Source organism: Vombatus ursinus, unplaced genomic scaffold (assembly GCF_900497805.2).
Source record: "Vombatus ursinus unplaced genomic scaffold, bare-nosed wombat genome assembly UNPS02014798.1, whole genome shotgun sequence".
Lineage (NCBI taxonomy): Eukaryota > Metazoa > Chordata > Mammalia > Diprotodontia > Vombatidae > Vombatus > Vombatus ursinus.
This window is the reverse complement of record NW_020954576.1, coordinates 79,236,059-79,250,739: the sequence shown is the minus strand read 5'-3', so window position 1 is coordinate 79,250,739 and position 14,681 is coordinate 79,236,059. Positions and strand designations below refer to the sequence as shown.

Genomic DNA, 14,681 nt, shown 5'->3' with positions numbered 1-14,681 from the left:
GTGATTTCTAATCTCCAGCACCAACAAGTCACCTCCCTACCAGCTTCGCTTTGTTTAACATCAACCTAAAATTTCTCTTCTATCGTTCTCATTTTGAGAGTGGGGGTGAAGGATGGGGGGCGGGGAAGAAGTCAGGCTGGGGGAGGGGCAATGAACGACTGTCACTGAAGTGTCACGCTGCCCTTTCCTTTCCTTCGCCTGTGTGTGAGTGTGTATGTGTGTGTTGACGCGTGTGTGCTCGAGAAAGAGAGTTCTCGGAGCATCTAGTCCCCGGACGGAGAGGCTGGGCTGCTGAGCGCTTTCTCTGAGAGCCGGGTGGAGGACGCAGCAGCAAACACTGACCCTCGGCTCTCCCCACCTGTGAGCTAGGAAGATTCCGGGAGTGTGGACTGGAGGGCGCGCACAGCCCATCACCTCTCCAGCAGCCTCCTCCTGTAAGCCCTTCTGCGTCCCAGGGAGCTCGTAGAAGCCATGGAACATCCCCACAAAGACGGGGAGACCACGGCGGCGGCGGCGGCGGCGGCGGCCGCAACGGCTGCAGCCGCGGACCCTCGGGGAGCATCCTCGTCCAGCGGGGTAGTGGTGCAGGTGCGGGAGAAGAAGGGCCCCCTGCGTGCAGCGATCCCCTACATGCCATTCCCCGTGGCAGTCATCTGCTTGTTCCTCAACACTTTCGTGCCGGGACTGGGTAAGGAGAGGTGGGCGGGTGGGATTCCTTCCAAATGCGGGGTGACTGCAAAGCGGCTGGCCAGGATTGGGGGGTGCGGAGGAGGCCATCGAAGGTGCGATCTGACCAGGCTGAGGGTGTGCAACTGCCATCCCCAGGGGCGTCCTGGATGGAAGCGACGATTGCCCAGCCCACCCCAGAAGCTGTGTCCCTTTGAGGCGGGGGCGCTGTCGGGTTGGAAAAACAGTCGGTGGTGGGTAGAAGGAAGTGGGCGACATCCCGGTAAAGAAGGAGGGAGTGGAGGGGCCAGAGCCTTTCCCCCGACGCTACCTCATTACTAACTCTTATCCGCCCCTTCCCAGTTACCGGGGAGCTGGAAACTTTTTAGGTAGAATTGGAGGCGCCAGATGAGCTGCAGCGGGGGGATGCTCCTCAGAGCCTTGGTGCTACGATCCGCGGGCAGCCCGCCCTACCCATGGGTCTGCTAGTTCATTCCCCTCTCTTGCACCCCGTCCACACGTTCCTCTGACAACCACGTTGATGTTCAAGCTGGCTTGAGTAGACCTACTTCTCTATCTCGTTCCCACAAGGCATTTAAGCCCCTTCCCTCCCTTTTTTCTTTTAAATGGGCTCAGGGAGAAGGAAAAAATGCTTTTTTATGGGCTACACGAGAGAGAAGAGGACCCAGGGCGGTGCCCTGCTGCTAGCATAAAGCCCTAGGACTGGTGCTTTCTCGAGAGCTCTGCAATCCTCAAAGTTGTCAGAGAGACAGAGAAATAGGGACCCAAAGAAGAAGGAACAGGACTGGGGCAGGATGGAGTCTGGGCTGAGGAGTGGCACATCGTGCACCTCTGTTGGCCAGCAAGGGAGGAATGATAGAAAACGCCAGAAACTAAGGGCCCAGCCTTCCTGTCTTTCCTCATTACCCTCATCCTCATTTTTAAAAAGCACCTCTGGTAGCTCAATGGAAAAGTCACTTGGTTATTATCAATATTTGTTTGTTTGCGTTTTTCTTTCTCTCTCCACCCCCACCTTTCTTTTTTGGTTTTCTAGACGAACATAGGAGTGAAATGAGGACTTTATGACCAGTTCTCCTTAAGACCATTTCCAGTAAACCAGAATGTGCATATATACACACTCGGGACTGGATGGGAGCCGGCTCCATTGCAACTGGGTCCGATGCCAAAATTCCAACTGGGGGTGGGAGAGAAGGAGCATGGAGAAGGAAAAGTTTTGCTGTCAGTCTTACCTCAAGCCTTAAAACCCCCCTCCCTATTTACACCCTCGAGGCTCCCTTCTCCCACTCCCTCCAGCCTTGGCACAGGTTGTACTTGGCATGACTATGAGGCCCTCGGTTCAAACACACCCCTCCTCCCCCTCCCAGCAACGTGAGTTTGCAGGCTCATAGAACCGTTGGCAGAGGCAGAATGCTGTGGGCCTGGGCTGGGAAAAGGCAATCCTTTCTGGATCTCCCTCAGTCAAAGACTTGCCACTGCACAGCCTGGCAGTAGGGAGCCCGGGCAAGACCCTTGGTTGGGTTCCCAAAACCTCTATGTACAGACAGAAATCATTCCCCTCAGTTCTTTGCCCTTTTCATGGTCTTGGTCTATCCTTCACTTAATACCCCACAGCAGATACCTTATTAATATAATAATAGCTAGCATTTATATAGCATCTACTATGTGCCAGGCACCGTGCTAAGTACTATTACAAATATTATCCCATTTTATCCACAATAACTCTGGGATGTAGGAGCATTTACCATCTCCAGTTTACAGTTGAGGAAAGTGAGGCAAACAGAGGTTAAGTGTCTTGCTCAGGGTTGTACAGCTAGTGTCTGAAGTTGGATTGGAACTCAGGTCTTCCTGACTTCAGGCCCAGCTTCTATCCACTAAGCTACACTTCGTGAGAATTTTATCTAGGGTGGTACTCAAAGGTATATAAAAAATGGGGAATTTGTTGGAGGGTGGGAGAGGGAAATAAAGTGCATTTGCACATGGCTTACATAATACGCATAAAACATATAGTCTATCCTCAGAAAATTTTTGTCTTAAAATGCCAACATTTCTACCTTTTGATGATTTTTTTCATCCCTTATTTATTTCTTCCCAGACCAAGAATCCCCCTAGAAGTAGCAGTAGAAGCAGGAGAAAAGGGACCTGGAATGAGGAGAGAGCCCTTGAGAACCTGTTTCAGGTCACTACCAGCTCCTGAGATAAAATTTCCAAATTACATTGACTTACTGGATACTAGCTGCCTTGGCTTTAACCTCCAGCTGAGGAGCTAGGCATGAAAGAATTTCCCAAGCTCTACCTACAAGTACATATGTATCTATCCATACTACATATCTATGTCAGAGGTGTGTGTGATTCAGAGACCATTTGGAGGCAGCATGGTGAGTAAAGTGAGTAAAGATAGAGCTGGCCTCAAAGCCAAGAAAGCTTGGGTTCAAGTTTCATCTCTGATATATAGTGGCTGGGTAAGTCATTTACACACTCAGTGCTCTAGGCAATTCTAAAACTGTAAGTTGCAGAAACCTGCTTTGATCAGAGAGAGTTCCCCCTGCCAATGAAATCACAGGTCTGGACCCTATTCTGTGGGGCTTGGGGGTGCCATAAATTGTCCTGGGCTTTATGCTGCATCAGGAAAACAGCCTTTGCATTTAGACAATGCCAGAGAGGCAAGAGGATGTCCCTTTAGTCATGTCAGAAAGTCCCACTTACTGGAATAAAAACACACTGTTTTTCCATCTGTTTGGAGGATGTGGATAGCATCATTGTTGATGTGCTTAGATTCCACTTTTTTTTTCCAAGTGGTGAAGTAAATGCCACCCTATGGTATTTTACAGCAAAAAATAAATTAATGCCAGGATGGAAGTGGCCTCCCCCTTCTGCCTTCCCTCGGAAAGTTTTCTCTTTTGGGCCTAGGGGGACGGGCACTCTTTAGAATGGGTTATAAATATTTGGATTACAGTAATAATAGCAAACATCTAGATTATGCTTTCTGATTTATAGAATGGTTCACATACATGATCTCATTGGATTTCATGTTATCACACCATACATGTGCATGTGTTCCAAATATAATAGAATCATGCACTAATCCTTTTAGTGACAGAGAGGCTTAGAAAGTTCCATCGTTGGCACCTTTCTCCTCAGACACATAGGACAATCCTGCAAACACTCATGCATACTTAGAGTTATTGTTTCTCTCCTGGCATTGTGGGCTAGTAGGTGGAGTCAGAAGAATGAGAGTAAGGAGATCTGGGTTTGAGTTTCGGCCCTATGCCTTACCAGGAACCTTAAACAAATGGCTTCACTTCTCTGGGCTTCAATGCCTACTTCTACAAATAGGGAGACAAAGGTTTAAAGGATCATAGATTGAGAACTGGAAAGGACCTCAGGGGCCATCTAAGCCAGCTCTTTCGTTTTATGGATGAGGAAATTGAAGCCCAGGTGATTAAATAATGACTTGCTCAAGATTACGTAGCTAGTAAGCAGGTGTTGAAGTGGGTAGTGTGCTAGGCCTAGAGTCAGGAAGACTCATCTTCCTGAGTTCAAGCCTATCCTCAGACAATTACTAGCTGTGTGACCCTGGGCAAGTCACTTAACCCTTTATTGCCTCAGCTTCCTCATCTGTAAAATGATCTGGAGAAGGAAATGGCAAACCACTCCAGTTTCTGCCAAGAAAACTCCAAATGGGGTCACGAAGTGTTGGACGGGACTGAACAACAAGTATGAGAGGTGAGATTCAAACCAAGTTAGCTGAACTGGATAGCCCTAAGATGCTACCCAAATTTAACATCCTATAATTATAGTGCACACCCACTGAAGGGGGTGATCACATCTTCAATTTTCTATTTATATCTTTTTTGATTGACTTAGTAAACTAAGCTTCCCATCTCAAATAGAGAGAGGACCAAGCCTATATTTTGGTTTTCGTTGAACATTGGCTACCCCCTCAGGCTAATATTGGACATTAGAATGCTATTGAATGACATATATATATATATATATATATATATGTCTATATGATGTACATATATACACACCTATGTCTCCAATCCTTTAAAGCCTAGCTTCTCTCCAGCATGAAGTATTTCCAAGTATTCTAGCCCAGGTGATTTATCTCTTCCCAGAACTGGTGATGCTCATTGTCTATACTTGTCAATTGGCAATTCATTACAGCCTTGTGTCGCCTCTTAAATTATTTTCTTTTTTAAAAATATTTTTCCTGTTAAGTGTAAAAACAATTTTTAATATTCTTTTTTTTTAAACTTTGAGTTCCAAATTCTGTCTCTTCCTCCTTCTCTTCAAGAAGGCAAGCAATTTGATATAGGTTATACATGTATGGTCATTCAAGACATATTAAATTATTTTCTTTATTGTCATTTAAGTCTTCTGTTTTTATTTACAGAGGTATTATGGCACTGTAAAGAGCTGGCCTTGAAACCAGGATGGCCTGGGCTCAAGTCATGTCTCTGATACACACTAACTCTGTGACCCTGGGCAAGTTACCTGTCAGTTAATTAGACAATAAGTATTTATTGAACACTTAATATATGCCAGGCATTGTGCTAAGAGCTGGGGATTCAAAGGAAGGCAAAAAGTCCCTGCCCTCAAGGAGCTTACAGTCTAATGGAGGAGACAACACGCAAACAGATATGTGCAAACAAGCTCCATGCAGGGCAAACAGGAAATAATTGACAGAGGGAAGGCAGTAGTATTAAGAGAGATTGGGGAAGACTAATGTTTCAGAAATCTAAGTAACTCTCTGTGACTATACATTGAAGAGAAGGTGCTGACCTATTGCTAGAGGGAATTTCCATCATTTCAGAGTTCCTAAAACCAATGAAATGACTGATTCTTTTCTTATCCCTGTTGTTACTTAATTTTTTATGACTTCATAGCCCTCTACCCAGGTTTGCTGTGAACTTCTTTTTATTAATTTATTTTTAGTTTTCAACAATCACTTCCATAAGCTTTTGAGTTTTGAATTTTTCTCCCCCTCCCTCCCACCCTCCTCCCTCCCCAAGACAGTGTGCAATCTGATATAGGCTCTACATATACATTCCTATTAAACATATTTTCATATTAGTCCTGTTGTAAGGAAGAATTAGAACCAATAGGAGAAATCACAAGAAAGAGGAAACAAAAGAAAAAAAAAGAGCAAATAATATGCTTCCATCTGCATTCAGACTCCATAGTTTTTTTTTGGCTAGGCAATGGGGTTAAGTAACTTGCCCAGAGTCACACAGCTAGTGAGTGTTATATGTCTGAGATCAGATTTGAACTCAGGTCCTCCTGACTCCAGGGCCAGTGCTCTATCCACTGCGCCACCTAGCTCCCCCAAGACTTCATAGTTCTTTCTCTGGATGTTGATAGCATTTTCCATTATGAGACTTTTGGAGATATCAGATTCTTGCATTGCTGAGAAGAGCTAAATCTATCAAAGTTAGTCATCATACAATGTGACTGTCACAATGTACAACATTCTCCTGGTTCTGCTCACTTCACTCAGCATCAGTCCATACAAGTCTTTCCAGGTTTTTCTGAAGTCCATCTGCTCATCATTTCTTATAGCACAATAGTATTCCATTACATTCATATACCACAACTTGTTCAGCCATTCCCCAATTGATGGGCATCCTCTTAATTTTCAATTCTTTGCCACCACAGAAAGAGCTGCTGTAAATATTTTTGTACATGTGGGTCCTTTTTCCCATTTGTATGATTTCTTTGGGATACAGCCCTAGAAGTGCTATTGCTGGGTCAAAGGCCATGCACATTTTTATAGCCCTTTGGGCATTTGCTGTAAGCTTCTTGAGAACAAGGATGGATTGTGTTTTAAATTTCTTTCTATCTCATATTATGCTATAAAGTCATAGGATTGTAGGAAATAGAACTGGGGTGCAGACTGGGTTGGAGGGAGGGGTGGAATTTAGAGATCACCTAATCTAAGCCTCTTATTTTGCATATGAAGAAACTGAAGCCCACAGAGGGAGAGTAACCTGCCCAGGGTCACACAGCCTACATAGTAAGTGCTTGATGACTGTTTGTTAAAGTAGACTCATAGCTTCGGAAGGAGCCTTTAGAATCATTACTCTGCTTCAATTCTCATGTTTTGTAGAGAAGTAATTTGTTTAAGATTATAAAGCTAATTTAGGGGGATAAATGGTTCTAGAGCTCAAGTCACCTAAATTCCAGTCCTGGGCTCATTCTGTTATACCACACTGGTACTGGATATATGTCCACGTGTATAAGACATTACTCATAAAAAACAAACAAACAAACAAAAAACTACTTGTGGGATTGGGAGGGAAGGAAGGAAACAACATGGAATTCAGAATGTAACAAAAATAAAATAAATATGAATTTTAAAAAATCTATGTATGTATAGTTTATAACGTTGCTATAAAGGAACCAACTGTTACTGTGGGAGTCAAATGTTAGTATTTGATTAGCATATTACTTTGGGGACAAATCCCACTGTGGTTTTGGGTCAGAGTCTGGAGCTGGCCCACTTAATCTATGGCCAGGCCAGCTGTCAAGAGCTGAGTGTTAGACCTTGATTGGGATATATTGAAGGGTAATCTAGATTCTATGATGAAAGTATCTAGTCAGTCAACAATTCACTTGTTCATTTATTCATTTTACAGATATTTATTACATGTCTGCTACTGACAAACATGGTGATAGTAGTGTAAATCAGTGGTGTCAAACTCAAAGAGAAATGAATCCCTATAGGCAGCATATTGACTTAGAAAACTGCAAGTTAGCATTATCTATGCTGTGTTGTTTTTTAATTTATTTTGTTAAACATTTCCCAATTATATTTTATTCTGGTTCAGTATGTACCAGGGAGTTTTGTGGGCTGTGCTGGGGGTTTGACACCTTTGGATTAGGAGAATTCAAATCCTGACCCTGGCATATACCAACTATGTGGTCCTGGGCTATTCACTTAACTTCTGTGGGCATAAATATCTTCATCGGTAAAAAGGGGATTATGATACTTGTATTATCTACCTCAGGAAGAAAATGTTTTGTAAATGTTAACTCACTTTATAAATGCAAATAAATATTACTGGTAAATGTTTGACAACTAGACCTGCTGAGGGAAGAATGTATGTATACCCGTTTAAGTTTAATCAGAATTATTAACATTTTTTTAAGTCTAGAGAGAGAAGAACAATGAATCCAACTCTGATTCACAATGATTTCTGAGATGTAGATGTTCACATTGAAAATTTTCAAGGCAGCTAGAACTGGTTCAAGTGTAGCTCTCAAAATAAGGCCTGGTCTCTGATCTCCTGAAGCTTGTAATCTGGTAGAAAAGATGATATGCACACATACACACACACACACACAGACACACAGACACACACACCCCTGTGTATATACGTGTTTTATATGTATATATATATATATAAATATAAATATATATTTCTGTGTGTGTCTGTGTCTGTGTGTTATATAAGAATAAACAATTGTTGTTGTTGTTTCCAGTCATGTCTGACTCTTTAAGAACCCATTTGGGATTTTCTTCCCAAAAATACTAGGAGTTTGCCATTTCCTTTTCCAGTTCAACCGAGGCAAAGAGGGTTAAGTGACTTGCCCAGGGTCACATAGCTAGTAAGTGTCTCATGCTGGATTTGAATTCAGGAAGATGAGTCTTCCTGACTCCAGGCCCTGTACTCTGTCCACCTAGCTGCCCATTAATAGGCAATACTCTACAATGAATATAAAATTGTTTGGGGGTAGAAGAGAGACTAGACCTGTAATTTCATGGGGGTAGGGATCTCCAAGTAAGGAACCTTACACTACTAAGGAAGACTTACACTCACTCTATAATCTATAGTTATAGGGAGTTACTTGGGGCACTGAGGTTAAGTGACTTGCTCAGAACCATATAATCTTTGTGGGTCAAAGGCAGGATGTAAACCCAGGTCTTCCTTACTTCCTATCCATCATGGCACACAAGAACCACTGAATAACTATTAATTTAAAATAGAATATCGGCATCTAGGTGACTCAGTGGACAGAGTGCTGGCCCTGGAGTCAGGAAGACCTGAGTTCAAATCCAGCCTTAGATACCTGCTAAGATGAAGTGGAGAAGGAAATGGCAAACTACTCCAGTATCTTTGCCAAGAAAACCCCCAAAGGGCTCACAGAGTCAGACATGACTGAAAAACTACTAAACAACAACAAAATAGAACATACCAGAAGTTGAAGAGCTAGAAAACATTATGCAAGTTTGGAGAAAGCAAGAATCTTTTCTCACTAGGAGATCAGTGAAGATGTCATGGGAGAAGTCATTCGGGCTGAGCCTTAAGAGATGATAGGATTTCAGAGGACAGAATGGGAAAGCTGGGAGAGGGCGTTTAAGGCATGGAGAGCAAAGCGTGTAGAGAAGTGGGATACCGTGTATACTGGCTGTCTACAAGAGGTGATGAGTAGTTCAGTGTCCCTGGAGAAGGGCACGTGTGGTAGGAAACTGCAGCTGACTTGACTTCCAGAGCCGTTGTGAGGTTGAATGTGACATTTGTAAACCACTTTAGAAGCCTTAAAGTGCAATCAAAATACTAGTTGTTGTGGTTGTCTGATGCTGCCACTATTGACCTTAAATGCCGGGGTAAATAGTTTGGACTACATTGAGTAGGTAAAAGATTGCTTTTGAATGGCTGTGAGCACAGGAGAGATGTGATGAGATCTCTGTATAGGGAAGTTTAATCTGACAATGGTATGAGGGATGGATCAAGAAGGGAGGCTGATGCAGTATTCCAGGCAGGTGGGAATGAAGGAGCTGTGGGAATAGAGAGATTGATAGAGACTGCAGAGTCAGAATCCACAGGGCTTAGGAACCTACGCTGATAATTGCCCTTCGAGGTAAAGGCAGGATGTGACCAGGGAGGAGGTGAGCTGAATTCTGAGTACCTCTAGCAGAATACGGCTATCTATTGTGCAGGGGAGATCAGGGGCAGGATAAGACATGGCCTAGGGAGCACACAGTTAAATAAAATTTCCTTTTTATATTTCAAGCCTCAATTTAATTAATTTTCCCATCCCTGTTCCCCCTCCTCTGAAAAGTAATTCTTGGGATGAATTCCCAGAGTACGTCCTGAATGGGGTAGAGATGAATTGTGACATTTTTTGTGAATTGTCACAATTGTGAATAACCAGCATCTTGGTGCTTTTCAGCATTATGGTCACATGTGGCCCATGAGGCTGAGACTTAAGTTAATTTGACAGGCTTGGGAAGGGTAAAAGGGAGGGCAAGTTATTCTGTGGGCCTTAGAAAAATGGAATCTCTCACAGAGACTTTTATGCACCCTCGTCCCTAGCTGTGTGGGAGGGAATATATCTTTGTGACAGACTTTATGGTTATGGTACCGAAACTTGGGAGAGGGGGTGGTGAAAATAATCATGCCAGAGATAAGATATTTATCTTTGTATGTGGCTTATTGACTGACTGAATATCCTTTCTACTGGATTGTGAAGTATTTTTCAGGCAGGAACTGTGTGGTCTTTTGTCTTGATCTCTCCTCCATGACTAGTATAGAACCTGGAAAATAGTAGGCACTTAATAAATGTTTATTAAACTGAAGTGAATTATGTATGTGTGTGCATGTGTGTGCCAAAACCGCCTACATGACTTGTCGCTAAGTACAGTATTTTGATGAGTTTCCATCACGATGAGACCTGGATGTGCAATCAGAGATTTTAGTATAAGAATACCACCTGTGTGTGTATTTCTACATTTCATCCTTGCAAGCAGGAGCAAAATATTGAGTTAGCTTGTCCAAAAAAATCTCTACAGTGCATACTAGATGTGATGACTAGGTTTCAATCAATCCATTAGAAAGCTTTCATTTAGAGCTTATCGTGTGCCAGGCCCTGTGTTAGGGGCTGGGGTTACAAAGACAAAATGAAGCAGTCTCTGCCCTTGAGGGGCTTCCATCCTACTGGGGAAACAATGTATATATACATACAGGTAAACATGAACTTGATGAAAAGGAAATACAAGTATAACTTCTGTCCTAATGCCCATTGGTAAGGGACTCTCTCCTTAGCGGTAGAGATGACTATCTGTATAAGGGATGCTTATGTGTAAGGGATGGGGTAGAACTGGAAAGAGAGGAAACAGCTGCGGTCTTGGCCAGACCCTTTGGCGACTCATCATTCAGGTGTTGCTGGTTTCCAGCTTCAAGAGAGAAGATGGAAGAGGCCAACCCCATTTCAGGTTGCTAAAGTAAGAGATTCTGGGAAGACATGAGAGGAAAAGGCTGACTCCATCATGTTCCATTTCCCCACTTGCTGGAAAGTCTAATGACTTCCCCTTGGGTGAGATTCAGGGCCCTCTCTGTTGGTTGAGCTGAGAAATTTCCAATGGGAGAGCTCCTTGACTCTATATTGTCTGGTATATATTCTCCTACGTATACCTTCTCTGATTTCTGTTTTGCTACAATTTGGATAAATGGAAAATGGACCTTTTTTTTTTTTTTTGCTATTCTATATGTATGTTAATTGTGGAATTAGTATTAAGTGGGAAAGGGGTTGGATATAGAGCTTGGGGTCCCTCTTCCCCCAAAATGGCAAAGCAATAAAAGTTAGTTAGAACATGAGGAGGTCCTGGACTTCACCTAAGGGGAATACACCCCAAAGTCTCTAGAATAGTGAGCTGGGAAAAGGCACATGATGCAGACAGCCTGCTCCTCTCACGTCTTCCCAGAGTCTTTCCCTTCAACAACCTGAAGTAGGGTTGGCCTCTTCCAAATTCTCTCTTGAAGCTGGAAGCCAGGAGCACCTGAATGATGAGTTCCTAAAAGGCGACAGACCGAGGCTGGAGCTCTCTCTCACTTCTTACCAATTCTGCCCCACCCCTCCTGTAAGGCAGGGCATTCATCACCACCAATAAGGAGAATTCCATACCAATAGGCTTTGGGACATTTTTGGTATGGAAAGGCACTGGTAGCTGGGGAAATCAAGGAAGGCCTCATGTAGGAGGTAGGGCTTGAGTTGAACATTGAAGGAAAGGTTGGGATGAGCTTTTATCAGATTTGACTACAGACACAACAGCGACGGGGGTAAGTTGAGGCAGGTCCTTTTTTGATGGACTTATTAGACTGGTAGATCACGGAGAAACTGCAGACATAATAGTAATAAATGATAATAGCAGCTTATATGTGCCTAGGGCTTTAAGGCTTGCTAAGACCATTCCAAATATCTCATTTGGTCAGAGTGTTACTGGATTTCTAGAACACAGCTGACAAAGTTTCTGACAATATCCTTATGGATAAAATGTAGATTTGTAGACTGGATGCTTATATGGTTGAGTGAATTAAAAACTGGTTGAAAACCAGTTCGCAAAGTGTGACAACTATTGGACTCAGGTAGATTTTAAGGAAGATCTCTAGTGGTGTGCCAATGTGCTCTGTCTTCAGCCTTGTTGTAGGTCAACATTTTAATCTATGAATTTGTGTTTTTTATCAGATGTTTATAAGAAATCAGAAGCTTATACAATGGATGACACATCTAAGGGACAGCTAATACAGCTGATAGAATCAGAATCCAAAAATATCCTGAAACACTGGAATATTGAGCTGAATCTAACCACATGAAATTAATTTCAACAGATCTGTGATATGGTTATTCCTTCCAATAGTCCAGATAGCAATCCATCCACACTTTATCTTGAGTGACTTTTGTCCATGTCTTCTTACAAATCATCTGTAGGAGATCTATCTAATGTGTTGGGGACCTTCTTCAAGGTCTTTTGATACTATGTGGATACCAATGAGGCTTATCAGCTTTTCATTTATTAGTCCAGTCCCTTGATACATGACTGGTCCACTTCCTTTTCTGCACTATTTTCTCTTTGATGGTATCTTTTATGGTGTTTCTATGGTGCAATTCTTTGTTGGTAATATGCTATAACCCATTTAGTCCCACAACATGACTCTCAATTGCCATTTAGATGACCTACAATTTTGATTCTTTAGGGATTTCATTTTTCCATAATTCACAGTCATATAGCATCAGTGGAAGAATATTCAGTCAGTGGAGCAGTCAGTAAACATTTATTAAGTGCTTACCATGTTCTAGGAACTGTGGTAAGCACTGGGGATATAAAGGAAGGCAAAAGACAGCCCCTGCTCTCAAGGAGTTCATAGTCTAATTGGTTTTAAATTAATTGATTAATTGATTTTTGAAGAAATCTACCTTTGTTTGGAGAACCTTGGGTTCATTCAAAAAATACTGCACAAACATGTATAAACTATATTAAATTGTTTACCTGGAGAGAGGAGGGAAGGAAAGATAGGAGAGAATTTGGAACTTAAAATTTTTAAAAATGAATGTTAAAAATGGTTTTTACATGTAATTGGGGAAAAAAAGAAAATATTATTTTTAAAAAATTAAAAAAAAACCCGAACACTGAACAATTTCCCCAGTATCCTCCCTGCTTTTCTTCTCTTATTCAATTCTGAGCCCAGTTCATCGTCTGAATGCAGTGTCTGTCCTAGATATATGCACTGATGAACTGTCTCAATGGGCTGTCTCTCCAACTGCATATCATAGAATGAACAAGAGGCTCTTCATCCACATGATTTTTCTTGTGTGGATAGTTAGGCTGAAATCTTTTAAATTATTATGGGACTCATTTAGTAGGCTCTGCAGTGTTCTGGAACTTAATGCAATTAGCACATCATCCATAAGAAGTTTCCTATTTCTTATATCACCGGAGTATCTCATGTATAGCTTCCCTGTCCCCTCCCTGAGAGCCATCCCATGTGACAAATAGTGGTAGGGGGGAGGTTGGGGGTTGAGAGGGTAAAAAAAAAGTCAGCACAACTGATCAATACATTGAGAAAGTTCAAAAACATGTGCAATGTGCAATACCTGTGGACCTCCTACCTCTACAAAGGAGTAGGTTGGAGGTGTCTTCTCATATTTTTTCATTTGAGTCCCACTTGATTTTTATGATTTTGTTAATTTACTTCTGATTTTTTGGTGTGTTGTTCTTTCCACTTACATTGTTGTAGTTACTTTGTATGTTGTTTTCTTGGTTCTACTTACTTTACTCTGTATCAGTTCACATAGATCTCTCCATGCTTCCGAGTACTCATCACACATAATTTCTTACAGTGCAGGAATATTTCATTACATTCATATACCACAATTTGTTTAGCCATTCCCCAATCAATGGGCATCTACTTTGTTTCCAATTCTTAGCTATCACAAAAAATGTTGCTTTAAATATTTTGGATTTATATGGGGACTTTTTCTTATCGATGGCTTCCTTGTGGTGTAAGCCCAGTAGTTGAATCTCTGGTTCAAAAGGTATGGACATTTTGATTACTTTATTTGCACTATTCCAAATTGCTTTCCAAAATGGTTGTATCATTTCACAACTCCACCAGCAGTATGTTAGTGTTCTTATCTTCCCACAACCCCTGCATCATTGACTGTTGCCATTTTTTGGTCATTTTTTGCCAATTTGCAGAGTGTGAGAGAGTTGTTTTGATGTGCATTTCTCTTGTTATTAGTGATTTGGAGCAGTTTTCCATACAGTTGTGAATACTTTGCAGTTCTTCTATTGCGAAATTTGTTCATATCCTTTCACTATTAATCTATTGGGGAGAATTTAATAAATTCTTAACTGGCATCTCTACTTGGCAAGGAGATCAAGTGTTTGCTGGCTAAAGCAATTTCTAGGTTCTTTGGGCTTCCTCATTATGATGATACCCTTATATCAGAGTTCTATTACCTGTGTTACCTCATTTGAGCCCATAAAAGTCCTGTGAGGTAGATATTAGGTTTTTTTTTTTAAACAGATAAGGAAACTGAAGCTTAATGAGTGCTCGTGATCACATAACTAGTAATTGTCAGAGATAATATTTAAACCCAGGTCTTCTTGACTCCAGGTTCAAGTCTGTCTTTGTGATAGGATGTAGCTTTTTAATAAACTGTACCAATTCCTTTATTTTCCTCATCAAAGAGATCCTGGGAATCATCCT

At 41.9% G+C, this 14,681-nt stretch overlaps 1 protein-coding gene across 1 annotated transcript in view; it reads left to right on the top strand.

The window, feature by feature from the left end:
• The first annotated feature begins 471 nt into the window (after positions 1 to 471).
• LOC114049529 (protein stum homolog) overlaps positions 472 to 14,681 on the top strand; it is a 99,984-nt gene continuing 85,774 nt past the window's right edge. The window contains exon 1 of the mRNA XM_027870767.1: positions 472 to 688. Within this exon, the coding sequence (XP_027726568.1) occupies positions 472 to 688 (217 nt within the window). The remainder of the gene's footprint in view (positions 689 to 14,681) is intronic.